The following is a 16,776-nucleotide window of genomic DNA, read 5'->3' as shown; positions in this document are numbered from 1 at the left end:
TGTCATTAGGCCTACATATCATCCTTTAACATGTTCTACCCCATATGCAATTTTGAGGTGATCAGGAGGAGTGAGAATCTAAACGTTGAAATATCAGTGCCATTTGAGTTTATTTTAACAATCCTAATGTGTACCTCTTCATAGTAGCCCAAGTGCAGAAATCCTTCTTACTTTTTCTCTTAAAATGTATTTCCAATATGATTCGTTGAAAACAACAAAAAACCTTCATATCAATCATATTTTTTCAGAATTTGTGTGTTTGCGTCAATTTTTTTTTTTTAAACGTTGGTTTAATCTTAATTCACTGAAAAACATGCACAGACAAAAGATCCTAAAGGTCATAGAAACGACCCGCTAAATGTGTGTTGAAAAATAAAAAGACAACTCAAATCCAAAAACAGAACATGGCCCAGTTCTATGACAGCAGTTACTTCGGACTGATTCCACAAAGTCTCAGTTGAGATGCAGTGCAGTATTGAGATATAGTGCAACGGTTCAGTAATCAGTCATGCCATCAGCTTCGTCCACCCCATCTAGGCTTTATCAAACTTTTCTAGTTCAGTGACAAAGACGAGGTGGTCCTCCGGCGACTTGCCGTGCGTTTTGCTAAGGTGAAGCTTGACCGCGTGCTTGCTGACAAAGGTCCGATTGCAAAGCGTGCACTGAAATACAGCGCCCGAGTCTTCCTCGGTAAGTCCCAGGGAACTTAAAGTCTTCTCTGTTATCATTCTGGTAACTGCCTGCTGCTCCCTAATGTGATCTATTGAAAGCTTGGAGAGGTCCTTCATGCTAAAGCCTAAGTGGGACTCCAAATGATTTATGTAAGAGGAAGGAGTCCTAAACTGAGAGGCACAGTCACTGCACAGAAACAGGGGCTGGCCCGAGTCAATGTTCTTCAGGAATTTTGTCCCGCCTGTCCGCCTCAGCTGGTACTTGACGTTGGCCAGCCAATGGGAGATAGTGGTCAAGGAGAGACCGGTGAACTTGCAGATGTGGACCCGCTCCTGGGGGCCTAGGTCAGTCATGACGAACTTGCCGTCAGACGTTTCCCGGAGACAGGAGGTAAATTGGGCCTGAAGGATGAGGAGGTGCTGAGGATTCCAGTTGGACTGCCGGCCTTTCCTTTTCTGGACTGCAGAGAGCTCCTCCAAGCCATCCTCGAAGGCGCTGTTGTCCGCATCAGATTTCTCCGAGATGGAGGACGGAGTGGAGGATTTGGGCGTCAGACGGCCAGTCAGGTTCTTGACCATGTCGGAGATGTCCATCAAAGCATTTTGGGATGACAGAGATTCAGACAAGCTTGAGAGGATAGGTCTGTTGCTGTTATTGGTATTACAGTTGGGAGTGCTGTTTAGTGTAGTGAAGGTGCTGTTGCTGTTATTGGTATTACAGTTGGGAGTGCTGTTTAGTGTAGTGAAGGTGCTGTTCGCAGTTAGTCCGTTAGTGACTTTGGATTTCGTCAAGTCCATGGGCTGGTCATTGTTGTCATAGAATGGATTGATTGACTGAACCGGTTTGACCTGAGTGGAGATGTTCATGGGCTTCTCCAGCATGTTGTTACTGATCTTGTACAGCTTCGACAGAGGGTCTAGATAGGGGGTGGCCGTCTTTGAGGCCTTTCCCAAGTGATTGTTCATGATGGACTGCAACGCACTGAGGGGGTTGACAAAAGGCTGCTCCGGTGAGTGATCAGTGATGATTCCCAAGCTGTTACAGCTGTTTCTAACTGCCGTTTTTGGCACGTCTGTTCCGTTCTTCATTGACAAATCTGCTTTGTTGTCTTTTGCCTCTCCCTCTCTGCTTCTAGGCTCACTCTGATCCTCTACGGCAATGTTTTTCACTGGCTTGTTGAGGCTATCCACCTTGGGTGAGCCCCTCCTCTCCTTGGACAGTGGAGAGGGTGACTTGGCAGATCTTGCTTTGAATTTATTTTCGGAAGTCTTATCCTCCTTCTCCTTCTTCACAGTGACCTTCCCTGTGACTTTTTCCACCAGCTCTTCCATGGCCAACACATTGTTCTTGTGGCTTGGAGGTGGGGAAGGGCTGCTCGGAGAGTGGATCAGATTGCTGGAGTCAGAGGACATCATCTTCAAGCTGCTAGTGCTGAACAAGGGTTGAACCACCTGGACACTCTGCATGGAAGACTTCAAAGACCCATGGAGCTGGTAGGCAGCGTGGATGCTAGGGTAGCCAGCACCACCCCAAGTGGGCGTGCCAGTCTGGGCCTTGCTGATTGCACTTGACACAGTGAACTCTAAGGACTTCAGGATATCCAGACCTCCTTTGGGAGTCTCCTCCAGGTCTTCCTCTGTGAGATACTTGTAATGTCCAGCCTTGCCAGGTTTCTCGCATTTCTCAGTTGGATCCTCTTTCTCCTCTTTGATCTTCTTCTCTGGTTCACTCATCTCCATGTTCTCCTCATGCTCCTCCCCTTTCTCTTCAGTGGAGGAGGAGTGCAAGGGAGGAGAATCAGGCTGTGACTTCACATTGGACACCGGGAGTCGTGTAGAGGTCGGAGGGAGAGGAATGGACTGTATATTTTCCTCAACCACGGGGTCAAACACCAACTGCTTCCCCTTTTTGGACGCCGAGTTGGTCACTTTCAGAAAGTGTCCTGTGACCATCATGTGGGCTGTCAGTTGTTGCAGGGTGTCGTGGGAACTCCCGCACTCCATGCATTTGAGGATCTGGGCCTTACGCGCCTCAAACTGCCAGGTGTAACTGGCGCCATTTTGGTAGCCATAGCGGTTATTTGCTGTGACATAGGGGTTAACCACTTTCTGGTCTTTTGAGGTCTCTCCCAGGTGTACACCAGGTGTGTTGTGGACAGACTCTGGTGAGCATGGGGACACCAAGTCCTGAAATGCTCTTTTTCTGGTAGGGGGCACCAGCTTTGAGACGAGGGCTGACATGGGTTCTTTTAGAGGCACTTTCTGGTAGTGTTTTGTTTTGATCATGTGGACGCTCAGGTCCTGCAGGGATTCAAATGAGTGTCCGCAGTACATGCACTTGAGCACCTTTTGAGCGTCCTCCTTGCCTTCCATCTCCATGAGGGAGCGCTTACGGGGCTTAGACCACCTCTTTCCCCGCTCCTCCTCCTTGTCTTTGTTGTCATCACGGTAGTGGCCCGACTCACTCATGTGCACCGTGAGCCCCACCAGTGTGTCATAGGCTCCGCTGCAATCCTTGCATCGGAACTTGCTGGCACCGGTGAACACCGGGCCGTAGAGTTTGTTGTTCTGCCGGTACAGCTGCACAGTGCTGAAGAGGCTTGGCTCGGGGAGGAGATTGTATGGTGTATGCTGAAGAGTTTTGGCCAAAGCAGCTTGGTGCCAGTCGTAGGCCACTCCACCGGTGCTGCCAGTGTTGGTAGTATTAGCGGTGCTTGTAGCACTAGCGTTGCTGGTAGTGTTGGCAGGGGCAGAGGTGCCACTGCTGCTGTTGGTGTGGTTATTATTGTTCACAAGGCTGTTAGCATGACTGTTAAGGATAACGTTGCTCCCCTTGTGGCTGCTTCCATTGCTGTTGCTGATCACACTGCTGACCTTGTCGTTGTTACTTCTCAGCATGTCCATCGTGATGCTGGACCAAGAGGCTTCAGAAATCAGGTTAGCATAGACGGCTTTCATCTGCGCCAGGCTGTCCTGCAGAGACAGGCCGTTGGGGACCTTCAGGTGTTCTACTTCTCCTCTGACTGCCTCCTCCTCCTCCTCCTTATCAAGTCCGTCCTTGGAGGGAGTACTCTGGAAGTCAATAAGCTGGTCGCTGGTATCACTGAGCGGAGAGGCATAGCCGGCGTCCGGGTTGGTCCCATTGCTGATTGGGGAGTTCTGGAAGCTGAATCGGTCCCCGGCATCGTCATCCTCATTGCAGAGGTACTCGCCGTCATGGCCGTCTAAGGAGAGGCCGTCGTCCTGCAGGTGCTCCTCATCGATCTTGTCATCAGCCTTAAATTCCTCCTCGTCCCCGTAAGCTGAAAAACACAAGATGAGAGGAAAAAGGGACATCAGCCAACTCATCGGGGCAGAACATCCCATCAGATGTGTATAGAGATTCTTGATGTGTTTATCCCGTAATGCGTGTCTGTGTTTAACGTGTGTATACCCTGCATGTCTGTGTCTCTGAGTGTGTAAGAGGGGGTGGGTGCAATGATTCTTAAGATATTTTAGTCAATAGTCCTGGCGGAGGATGCTGCTTTGCAATTATAAAAGTGGCAAACGTCCATATCTTGACGATGATAGATAGTCCCCTACACTGTGCAGCCTAACGAAGGCATCAAACAGTATGGCTCAGCAAGGGTAAAGGAGAACACAGATGAGCAAGAGGAATATTTCCCCTTGAGTTCAAAAACTAGGGACACAAGCACAATTCTACATGATGGAAAACCGGTTCCCAAAGCAGCAGATGCATATTAATCAACAGCGAGAGTCCACTGCGTTTGACAAAAAAGGTCAGTAGCCTACATTCAGTATGTTAGAACTCTCGTGTTTGTTGCTTTGTCGTGCTTTTATGTTTCAACTGCACGCTGTCATACACTCTATATGGATGTATATTGTTGAATGCAAAGATACAAAAGAAAGTTGACCGTCTTAAATCCTATCCATTTCAAATATCCAAATGATTAGACTGCCCAGGAAAACAAAGGTGACCCCAACAGTCACAAGCCAGTTCATGTACTAAAATGGCTTCCTCTCTTCTAGATGGAGGGCACAGACTCTCTCTGACTTTGAACCAGTCTCTGCTGCCACTGTGCCACTCACACCCTGCCCGTGACGTGTGACATAGCGATAGCGGGTGAGCGTGCCAGGCCCTCGGCTGGGATGGCACAGAGTTGTCATTGGCAGTGGAAGTCCTCACAGTATGACGCGTGGAAATTGCCGGTGGACATGACATGCCATGTTGTCACCGTCCATGCTGTACTAGTTCTCAGGGAGTCAAGTGTGCCGGCTTGCGGGGAGAAGGGAAACAGTGTTACCCACAGGATGGGGAGCGTGAGTTCTGTGTATACTTTCTCCACACAGAATGACTGTCAAGGTTATATCAAGGTTCCTCTACATTTAATCATAGTACTTTTTAGTATTTTTTCAAATCAGAATTGAGGAAAAACTACACATTTGACCTATATGTTTATAAAAATACATGTTTTCTTCAATACCAAAAAGATGATGTAGTCCTTATGTGGTAGTTCATCAGATAAAGGACGATTAAATGTTTTAATGGGTAACAACAGCATAGCTATGGTATGTGGCTAATGAAATAGCATTTTCCTCTGGATTTGACACATTTTAAGTGTTGCCAGCCTCGAAAAGAGAATAATGGAACTCTTTGTCGGGGCACAAGATGAGAGAAAAATGCTCCACCCATACCATTTACTTAATGACCATTATGGAACAGGACCGAGCACTTAACAAGGCACTGCCTGTGTTGATCAGCTGCCTGAGTGGTTATCTTTAATGGCAGACAAACAACATGTTTGTAGCTATGCAGGAATTATGGCAGAAATGTTACTTTGAGAATAAGCCTATAAACAGTGTCAACTGTCTCTCAAGTGTAATTCCAGGCCCTCTGAACTCCGAGACAATGTCAGACATCAACTTTCTCTAAACTGCACTAAGTAACAAATTAAGAGTTGTAGAGGAACGTATTTCCAACTGTCAAACCTGTTAGAATTTTGCAATATTATGTAATGTTTCATTCAATATGACAATGTGCTGCATGGTAATCATGAAGGAGAAATACATTGAGAAAAGGACAGAGAGAGGGAGCGAGAGAGTGAAAGAGAGACAGAGACAGACAGATGGAGACAGAGCTCGGGCAGTTCACCTTATCCTCTCCCATAAGATGCTTGTCCAAGGTGCCAGTATCAGTCTCTAGCGAGGAGGCAGATGTGCTGTCAGCTCCAGAACAGCGTGTTGCCGCTCAGGCCCATAATCAGAGAAGACATAATACCTGATGTTTGTGAGCTGCCATTTACTGCTGCCTGGGAAAAGCTGGAGGGCCATAAGCAACTGTGACTACGGTGTGTGTGTGTCTCAGTCTCTCTGTGTCTGCTGGTATAAATGTGTATGAACATCCATCGCTGTGCTAGCGTGTACTGAATATGTGTAGACGTACACACAAAAGATAATACTACACTATTGCTCACATAATACCTGCAATCTATCTGTCCAATATTACAACTATGCCTACCCCAGAGCCCGACATTACACCCTTTCAAAAAGAATCAAATTCAAGCCAATGTCAAAAATAGTCGTGCATTGTCAAGAGCATCCCGTATTTCATTTCATTAGAGCGTTTGGTTGAGTACCTCAAAGCACTGAAAACTCCCCCATCACGCTTACTCTCTCGCTGTCTCTAAATAGCTCATCACACTAAAGAACCCGCACCCCCCCCCCCCAAAAAAAAATTTCGTCTCCACTATAGTTACCCGTAGCTCTTAATGAGTGGAATGGGTAAAGAGAGACAGCTTCGACAGAAAAGACAGACAAGACAACCTGACATCTCTTAAAAATAAAGTCAAGTCTTTTCCTGCACACACCTCAGCCCAGACCCCCCCCCCCCCACACACTTCCCCCGACATCCCCAGTCTGCTGCCTCCACCTCGACAGCCATCAAATCAAATCAAATCGGTTTTGTCACATGAGCCGAATACCGCGAAATGCTGACTTGCAAGCCCTTAACCAACGGCGCAGTTCAAGTGTCAAATCATGTATCAGTGTCAGGTGTTCGGGTCAGGGTGGTGGGTGTCAAGTGTCCACAAAACGAGCCTTTCTTTCTAAGCGAAAGAAGAAAAAACAACAACATAGAAGTCAGACATTTTTTCCTTCTTCTCTCCCTCCTCTTTTTTTGCCATCTGTGGGGAGAAAGAGCTCCTGGTGCCACCGGCGGCTAATAAGGCAATCAGAGATGGGGAGATGCTGACACTACTCGTTGAGCCGCCCGCTTTCAAGCCTCACTCAGAACAATGGAGAGAGGGGAGAGGGGGGGGGGGGATTACAAATGGGGCAGGGAAGGAAGGGGGATGCTGTTGTGGTTGTCAGTCAAAGAAAATAAGAAATAAGCCCACGTTGTGCTGTCATGGAGAATGGAAGAGGAAAAGGTTTGTAACAAAAAAAAGGTGCATTTAGGAGTTAGCTGACAGAGGTGTGAGCAGGAGTCTGTCTATGGGTGGGTCTGAAATGGTAGAGGGGAAAGTATGTGAAATTGACTGTAACCTGAGGCAGCAAGACACAAAGTAGAAGGTGTGCATTTGTATGTGTGTTTGTGCGAGTGAGGGTTAGTTTGTAAGCATTTATTCCTATCCATCCACCTGGTGTGCTAGGGAGATATTCTGTGTGCATCTATCCATCAGGTGTGTCCCTGTGTGTGTGTGTTTGTCTCACTACATTCATGCGCTTCTTGTATCTGACAACCCATGTGTGTGTTTGTCACTTAAGTGTTTGTGTCAGTGTCAATGACATGTGTGTGTGTGTGTGTTAGTATGTGTGTGTCAGTCTGTGTGTGTCAAACACAGAGGGGACGCGTGACGGATGTGGAAAGAAGAGGGAGAGCAGGCCATCTGCGTCCAGAGACGAGCCTGTCACTTTGGCCCGGGCTTCCTCCAGACAGGTGACACCTCGGCAGGACACTACCGGGCCTTTGCTGTCACACACACACACACACGCACACACACCACCCCTAAGTGTATAGTACATAGATAAAAACAGACGGACATTCTCACAGTCACTCACACGGAAACATGTACAAGCCTTCTCTATGCCAAGCTCCAATCTGCGATACAATACTACATTTATCGGAAAAAATTGTCATCCGTTATAGCTAAGCATAAAAATAACCTTTGTACTCTCACAGTACTGTTTCCGCATTGTGTCTATGGCACAGAGTTTGTGATACTATGCACAATGAATTCCCAACTAGCTGTGCTTTCTCTCACACGCACTACTGCGTTGACATTCTCAAAAATGACATCGGAACAACTTGAGAATCAACTGCTTCAAAACAAATTAGGTGGAAATGAACTTTTGCTTTCCGAGAGAACCGGCAGTTTCTCTCTCCATATAATGTTAGATTAGAACGTCTGAAAAATGGAGTCATTTCACATACTGTATATTTCTCCTTGCTCGTTTCTCTTGTGCAAATCTGCCACTTAAACCCATAATGCTATCTGTCATGGGACGCTGAGGCGACACCATTTGGCTGGTGTCAAACTTAACCAAAGCCTTCGGGAGAGAAACAACGTGAGACAGGGAGCGAGTGCAGTTGAGCGAGAAGCAGCACCGCCGAATTGCAACTCACACACATGCCACACACACACACACACACCCCTCTCAACTCTCCTTATTTATTTACTCTGTCTCTGAGAAGAGGACCAATCCCGGCAGTCATTTGTGGTGCTAATGTCCAATTCCGCCTGCTCTCACTCCTCTGATTTAGCCTGTGTCGGGCTCTCTGCTATTCCAGACGGGCAACCGAGTCGCCGTTTAGACGCCCTTCAAAATGGGGGCTGAAACGTTGCGAGTCGTATTCCTTTCTCCCTGCTTCGCTTTGTCACCGGCCCCTCCGCTGTGATGGCTTTGGACAGGCCTGATCAGTGTGTGTCATTTGACCTGCATGGTGTGTGTGTGTGTGTGAGGGAGGGAGACGGGGACAGTGGGACAGGCTGTAAATAAAATGACATTATTATTTCCTCTGTCCTATCATGTAGAAAAGCCAATTATGGTAATGCAGAGCATGTCAGGGAGAATACAGCACCATCTCATTCTCCCTCTCCCCTTCTCTTTCGTCGTCTTCTTCTCTGGGACAGCCACTGCTGCACATGCCGGGGTGGTGTGATCCTGTCTGTTCCAAGCGCTAGTGGGCCCGATGCTAAAGCAAGCTGGCGTTTAGGCCTAGTGCCTACGTTCCCTAAGACTGAGGAAAAACAGACCTTTTCATTTACTTCTGTGTGTAAAAGGGTCGACAGCGTAGGCTTCATTTCGAGATGATTCTCAGTTCTCTTTGTAAAAATAATAAATAAAATAAAACCCACAGGGCATCCTATTTGTTGGGCATTTTATTTACTGTAATGGTGAGGACATCTTTGTTTTGTTCTTTACTCTCTCATGACTGCTGATGGTATACAATCTCCTTTAAGAAATAATGAAGGTATTATTCAGCAAGCAATGTTTGAATGCTATTTCGGGTGTCCAAACCAATTTGCCCCTCAATATGCCCAGGCACAACCTATAGCAGGGAAGAGCAATCCCAGAACCCGTCCCTGCATGAGGCCTTTTGCTAGGCCGTCATTGTAAATAAGAATTTGTTCTTAACTGACTTGCCTAAGCAGGGGTGGGGCTTTGATATTCTGAGGCTTGTTTTACACAGACTCCACCCACCTCTCTGCAGTATAACGCCCCCTCCCACCTCTATAAGGTGACATTGATTTGTGTTGCCGTGGATTCTGTGGAGTGGTTGCTATAAATTAATATATGCTTTTCCCTCAACTTCCCCTTAGAAAAGTCTGTTCACAGTTCCACGCCCCCCAATCCCCGCCGCCCATGTGGAATAATTAACCATATGGCACAATACCTGCGGGGCCTCCAATAGCTGGTGTACTGTTCCAGCAGGACGTGCAAATTTACTCGGCTTTCCAAATCTTCATGAGGTGGAGGACAACAATGTTTGCTACGCAACTGAGTGCCCGTGTTCACTTTTGACAAGACATGTGAAATGTCGGATAAAGATAATAAAGATATACATGAAAGAAAAAAAGTTGTATTAAGATGATTTGATATGATACACCTTTTATCAAAGGTATAATATATTTGTGCCTTCTCATCCACCTTTCGAACAGGCCCCCATTCACATCGACGCGGCTGTAGTGGAGCGGGTCGAGAGTTTCAAGTTCCTTGGTGTCCACATCACCAACAATCTATCATGGTCCAAACACACCAAGACAGTCGTGAAGAGGGCACGACAACACCTTTTCCTCCCCAGGACACTGAAAAGATTTGGCATGGGTCCCCAGATCCTCAAAAAGTTCTAAGGTGGCACCGTAGAGAACATCGTAACCGATGGCAACTGCATCCGACAGCAAGGCGCTACAGAGGGTAGTGCAAACAGCCCAGTGCATCACTGAGGCCAAGCTTCCTGCCATCCAGGACTTATATACTGTCTGTGTCAGAGGAAGGCCCAATTGTCAGACCCCAGTCACCCAAGTCATAGACTGTTCTCTCTGCTATCGCATGGCAAGCTGTACCAGAGCGCCAAGTCTAGGACCAAAAGGCTCCTTAACAGCTTCTACCCCCAAGTGATAAGACTGCTGAACAATTCATTCAATGGCCACCGGACATTGACCCCCCCCTTTGATTTTACACTGCTGCTACTTGCTGTTTATTATCTATGCATAGTCATTTTACAAATTACCTTGACTAACCTGTACCCCCCGCACATTGACTTGGTATCGTTACCCCCTGTATATAGCCTTGGTATTGTTATTTTATTGTGTTACTTTTTATAAAAAAATGTACTCTAGTTTATGGAGTCAATATTTTCTTAACTCTATTTCTTGAACTGCATTGTGGGTTAAGGGCTTGTAAGTAAGCATTTTACGGTAAGGTCTACACCTGTTGTATTCGGCGCATTTCACGCGTGCGCACACACACACACACACACACACACACACACACACACACACACAATGTAATGTCCACCCTTATGCAAAGCGTGGCCTACTTCGTCGTAGGTCTTTGTTTAAACCCTAAGGTTGTGCAGCACAATTTCCCTGTCATCTGCGAGTACATTAACTCGCAGGCCACAGCCAAATTATGCTAATGGCCTGCTAAAATGGGTCATATACTGTAGACCGTGCATTTTACATTAGCTTCAAACAATAGGGTAAGGGGAGGGGAGGTGACAGGACTATTGGGTTGTGGAGGGGGGAGTTCTATCATCTCTGACCACTGTGACATCCCCATCCAGAAGAGGGAGATAAGTCCGACATGAAGACATTACTAACGGTTTACTCACTGCATGTCTTCCACCACACATTCTTAGTCATGGGAAAAGTTACCAACCGTGACCAGCCGTTACCTAATTTATTATTATTTATTCTAATAAATAACACATTTTAGGGGGTAGATCAGCTTTAATATTGTAGCTTCTAACAATGCAATTGTCTACATCACTTCCAATCACCCAAAATATATATGCACATACATACAGTACCAGTCAAAAGTTTGGACACACCTACACATTCAAGGGTTTATCTTTATTTGTACTATTTTCTACACTGTAGAATAATAGTGAAGTCATAAAAACTATGAAATAACACATGGAATAATGTAGTAACCAAAAAAGTGTTCAACAAATCAGCGGTCCAACTCATACCAAACCACTTCAATTGGGTTGAGGTCAGGTGATTGAGGAGGCCAGGTCATTTGATGCAGCATGCCATCACTCTCCTTCTTGATCAAATAGCCTTTATAGGAGGTGTGTTTTGGGTCATTGTCCTGTTGAAAAACTAATAATAGTCCCACTAAGCACAAACCAGATGGGATGGCATATCGATGCAGAATGCTGTGGTAGCCATGCTGGTTAAGTGTGACTTGAATTTTAAATAAATCACTGACAGTGTCACTAGCAAAGCACCCCCACAACATCACACCTCCTCCTCCATGCTTCACTGTGGGAACCACACATGCGGAGACCATCCATTCACCTACTCTGCGTCTCACAAAGACATGCCGGTTGGAACCAAAAATCTCATATTTGGACTCATCAGACCAAAGGACAGATTTCCACCAGTCTAATGTCCATTGGACTTGGTCTTTTACCAAATATGGCTATCTTCTATATACCACCCATATCTTTTCACAACACAACTGATTGGCTCAAACCCATTCACTTTTCACAAGGAAATTGATAATTGATATGCATTCCAGGTGACTACTTCATGAAGCTGGTTGAGAGAATGCCAAGAGTGTGGAAAGCTGTCATCAAGGCAAAGGGTGGCTACTTTAGTAGCACACCTTTAAACTATTACGAACAAGCAGCATGAAACCTTAAAGTTCACTGATTCAGCAACAAACAAAAAAAACACTAAAAAATGTCACAAAAAAACTTCTGGTAATCACTCATTTTAATCCCCTGCTCTTCGCTCCTGCATTGCAGTACATGTCTCTCTCCTTCCCTGTTCTCATTTTCTCCTTTCTCCCCTCCTCTGTTTGTCCATGTTCTCTGGGAGCCATCTTTGAGCAGCCATAGCGACGGGTGCAGTCTATAAATCACCTTTTCCCTCCACTGTCAACTCCAGGCTGCTCAGAGATGAGACAATGGCCATTATATCATAAGCACTGCAGAGCCAATCCCCATCTAGCTGGCTGCTGTTAAAACCTATGCAACTACAAAGTCCCAAGGTTTCGCTAATGTTAGCGGAATGTTACTGAACATAATGGACTAGTATAGCCTCTGCCCCCAATATCACTGCTTCTCTGAAATAATGCAACCAAAAAGTCCTAACGTTTTGCTAATGTTAGTTGAGCGTTAGAGTAGCCTATGACTCCCACCTGGTAAAGGTTTGGGAGAAACTGACAGCAAGGTTTGGCTATTGTAGTTAGTGAAGCCTCTGCGTCGTCTAGTAATTTCTGAAGAGCTACATTTAAAAACCTATGGATTTGGAAAGGTTAACAAAGTCAATATCGGACTGCTTCTAGAGCCACTAGAAGCGCTCAGGTTTCGCTAAGGGTAGGACTCCGCCAAACATGTTCTAGGATAAGCATTTCCTAAGAGCACCTGCAGTGACATCCTTCCCAATTATCTGTGGCATTAGTAGGGCCAAATTGAATCATGTGGGGACATTATTTGTATCACCATCTACCTATTCATTCCACAGGTATTCTTTGACTTCAAGGAATTCCAGGGAGCTTGGCGAAATCCAGTCCTTAGTGTTTCTATCCAGTCATAGTCTTTTCTCTGCATGAACTAAACCTAAAAACACATTAAGACAAACTGAAATCCACATGTACAAGAGTTTTCTCTGGGGAAAAAAAGAAAACAAAATAGGGCCTGTCCCTTTAAATCTCCCTCTGAAGTCACCTGTGTACAGCCCCCTGACAGTGGACCTTCCCTGGCCCAAACAACAGCTGCTCCCATCTCCTAGCAACAACCAGTTGATGGATGACCCCAAAGATGGATAATTACCATAAATCACTCTTTCTGCGTAGGAGAGAAAATGGCGAGGGAGAGAAAACAAAAGGCTTTCCATGAACCCTGTTGCATCATTCACACTTTATTTGGTTGAACATTTCCCCATGAGGAAGAGAAGTTAGACGGTTACTATCTCCCTGATTGGATAATCACCGGTTGCTGCCCAATCGGCTTGGCCATAACAAAAATGGCAGCAAATCAAAAAGGGACATTAAAACTTGTGTTGGACAGATCTTTGCGAGTTTCTCGAAAGTCAGAAGCAGTGTTTTTTTAGGGCCACATCCAGTGAATAGAGGCTGTAAAATGAAACCTGATAAGATGAATCGCGTAACAAAAAACTGCACTAGAGGAGGAGAGACAAAAGAAAACAAAGTGGACTGTGAAGGGAGAAAGGCAGCATGGGGGAGTGAATAGTGGTGAGAATGATGAGAGAGGGGGGGGGGGGGGGGGGGGGGGGGGGGGGGGGGGCAAGGAGAGGCCATGACCTCACCAGTTCTGTCTGGGTCTGGTTGCACAATAACCCATCAATCAACCCTTCCCTGTACCCTCAGTCCTCCCCTATATTCACATGGGCTGTCTGCTTTGTACACCGCTGAGGAACAACATGCACACACACAGGACACACACACACACTCTTCCCTGAAACGGACCCTGTGTCTCTACGGGGAAAAACCCACACAGCCTGTAAATGAGTCAGATCAGAGACAGCAAAGCTGGATGCACAGGCAAACACATGTACACAGGCAAACACAGTGATTGCCAAATCGAAGTCACTGATCACATGAGAACATAGTCTTCATTCCACAAAACAATGTCAACTCCATTCACATAAATGCAAACAGCGTGACAGAAAATGTATCTTGTTACAGTATTGCACTGATCTGTGTGGTCAAACAGCCTCATTTATACCTTTTAAGTAAAGAGTAACTGGAAAGTTCCGCAATGAACAAAAAAGGGGACAAGAAAGAGTAACAATTCTGTCAGTCCACACTGGAGTGTGCGTGTGTTTATGTATGTGTGCTTGTGTTTATGTATGTGTGTGTGCGCGCAAAAGAGGTGGGGGGCGTGAGGCCTTTTCCTGATGGCCGTGACAGTGAACTGACAAAAGAGGGAGGCAGAGGGGGAACGAGAGAGGCCCTGAAGGAGGAGAGACACTAAATCACAAACTGGCCTCTCACAGAAGAAACCACGTCACTGGGGATCAATACCCACATCTCTGATTGTGTGTGTGTGTGTGAGTGTGTGTATGTGTTGTGTGTGCGTGCGTGCGCCTGTTCACAGTGGTGTGTGTTGAGATTTCCCAGGGTAGGGACATGACTCTTAGTAAACCATCCATAACAGCTTAGGGGAGAGAGAGAGGGGAGGAGAAAGAGGACAGACAGACGCAGTAAGTGAAGGAATGTGCATGGTGAGAAATGGACAGAGTGACAGAGTGAAAGAGTGAGAGAAGAGAGAAGCAGTAAGTGAAGGAGTGAGCATGGTTAGAAATGGACAGAGTGACAGAGTGAAAGAGTGAGAGAGAGAGAGAGAGAGAGAAGCAGTAAGTGAAGGAGTGAGCATGGTGAGAAATGGACAGTGTGACAGAGTGAAAGAGTGAGAGAGAGAGAGAGAAGAGAGAAGCAGTAAGTGAAGGAGTGAGCATGGTGAGAAATGGACAGAGCGAGAAAGAGTGAGAGAGCGAGAGCGCACGCGAGAGAGAGACAGGAAACCATCGCTCAACACAACATAATATCGTACTGAGGGCAGACTATGGAGTGCTAGAACATTCTAGAAATGGAGACGAAAGAGAAGCTTACCTCCCTAGCAATTAAACTTTTGCACAGTCTCTGAAAGTGCCCTCTAACCAAGGGAATGGTGACTGTTGGGTTGATCTCAGAACAGTCGTGAAGAGAAATGTGTGTGTGTGTGTGTGTGTGTGTGTGTGTGTGGTGTGAGAGAGCGCGCAGGGAGGGCAGTTAGTGAGTGATCCCTGTCAGTTTGCATGTGGCAGCCAAAATAAATTAGGCTTATGAAGACAAATTAAAAAGGGGGCCAGGCGAGTGACTTGGTGGGAGAGATGGAGAAGAGGAGGGGGAGAGTAGGAGAAGAGGAGGGGGAGAGTAGGAGAAGAGGAGGGGGAGAGTAGGAGAAGAGAAGGGGGAGAGTAGGAGAAGGGGGAGGATGGGCGGGGTTAGGGATGGGTGCATGTGAGATAGAGAAAAATAGAGAAAGAAGGAGAAGAGAGGGAGGGATATGTAGAGGACAGAAGGAAAAGACACGGACAGCTAGGAGAGACTGAGTGTCCGTATGTATTCCATCTGTGTATCGTACAGACTTTACTTTCTGTGCTCTCCATCTTCCTCGGTCTCTCTCCCTCTCTCCCTCTCTCAGGCAGTGTCATATGCGGTCCAGTCTGTGTAGTTTCCCAAGGCCTGGCCCCTCCATGATAAATGACACGTGTCATTCTGTCAGCCCCTGCCACTGGAGCTGAGAGGCCCCTTAGTGATGTATGACCCGGCCAAGCTGGGCTAAAGGAAATCAGGGCCATTTTGGCAGCGAGTACCAAAAGACCACAGCCCTTTATACGAGACCCTGTGTGTGTTCCTTTATATGAGACCCTGTGTGTGTGTGTGTGTGTTCAAACTTTGCAAGGAGATATTTGAGAACACACACTATCTGATACACACACCTTGTAGGAACGTATGCGCGCGCCCGCACACACACAGTCTAGAAAAGTACATCTCTTACATAATGAATAGTTCCACTCGTTCCATGAAACCCTATCCAATCTCCCTCCATCCACCCCAGAGACACTGACTTCATTTAATATACTGAATACCTCCAAATTGGACTGTTCATTTTATATCTCCTCAAGGGGAGTATAAGTACATGTGGGTGTCTACCTGCATGTGTGTGTGTGCGCGCGCTCTCTCTCTCTCTCTCTCGAGTGTGTGTGGTGCAATAGAAGCTGTCAGACATACTAGCAGAGGGAGACAAATCATAGTCATGGTCTTTCCAGCTGTTTCCCAAATGTGGTGTGCAGGGGAGAGTGAAAAGGCTTTACTTTGAGTTTTGTTGCTTGATGCTTCCCAGAGCCAGATAGCTGACAAACCAAGTGGAATGGGACACTGTGGCACCACACACACACACCTGGTCTGTCAACACCCTGCGCAAGCTGGAATAGGAACCAAGCTGATGCTAGCATCACACCAATGCATAGTGCACACACAGACACACGCACACCGACATTCAACAGAAGACTGAACAGAAGTACAAAAAAACTACAACTGGGACATTCGATAGAATATCTTATTGCGTAATTCACAATTGTAAACGGTGAAAAAAGTTCCGTATTGCACCATAACATACAATCTGGTGTACCTGACAGATTTAAAAGATATCCAAATGAAGGACCAATGAAAAACAAAATACTTCACTGACAGAAGTCTCATCAACCATCCACACCTGCCATTTTCTCAGATGTCTGAAAAATCTAGTTGCCAGACTAAAACACACACAACAATGCACGGGTGTTGTGGGGACTGCGGTGGTAGTGGGGGTCGTGAACTTTGGATGACCCTATTTGATTGGGCGCTGGGCTGGGCTGAGACT

General features: G+C 46.4%; 1 protein-coding gene across 1 annotated transcript in view; it reads right to left on the bottom strand.

Annotated features, from left to right (window-relative positions):
- Positions 1–268: 268 nt before the first annotated feature.
- The window catches only part of LOC139392377 (teashirt homolog 1-like), a 33,144-nt gene continuing 16,636 nt past the window's right edge, over positions 269–16,776 (bottom strand). Inside the window, exon 2 of the mRNA XM_071140330.1 lies at positions 269–3,973. Coding sequence (XP_070996431.1) covers positions 534–3,973 — 3,440 coding nt within the window. The 3' untranslated portion in view covers positions 269–533. The remainder of the gene's footprint in view (positions 3,974–16,776) is intronic.

The sequence above is a fragment of the Oncorhynchus clarkii genome, chromosome 32 (assembly GCF_045791955.1).
Source record: "Oncorhynchus clarkii lewisi isolate Uvic-CL-2024 chromosome 32, UVic_Ocla_1.0, whole genome shotgun sequence".
Lineage (NCBI taxonomy): Eukaryota > Metazoa > Chordata > Actinopteri > Salmoniformes > Salmonidae > Oncorhynchus > Oncorhynchus clarkii.
Note: the sequence above shows the minus strand (reverse complement) of the source record. Positions and strands in the feature narration are given on the sequence as shown.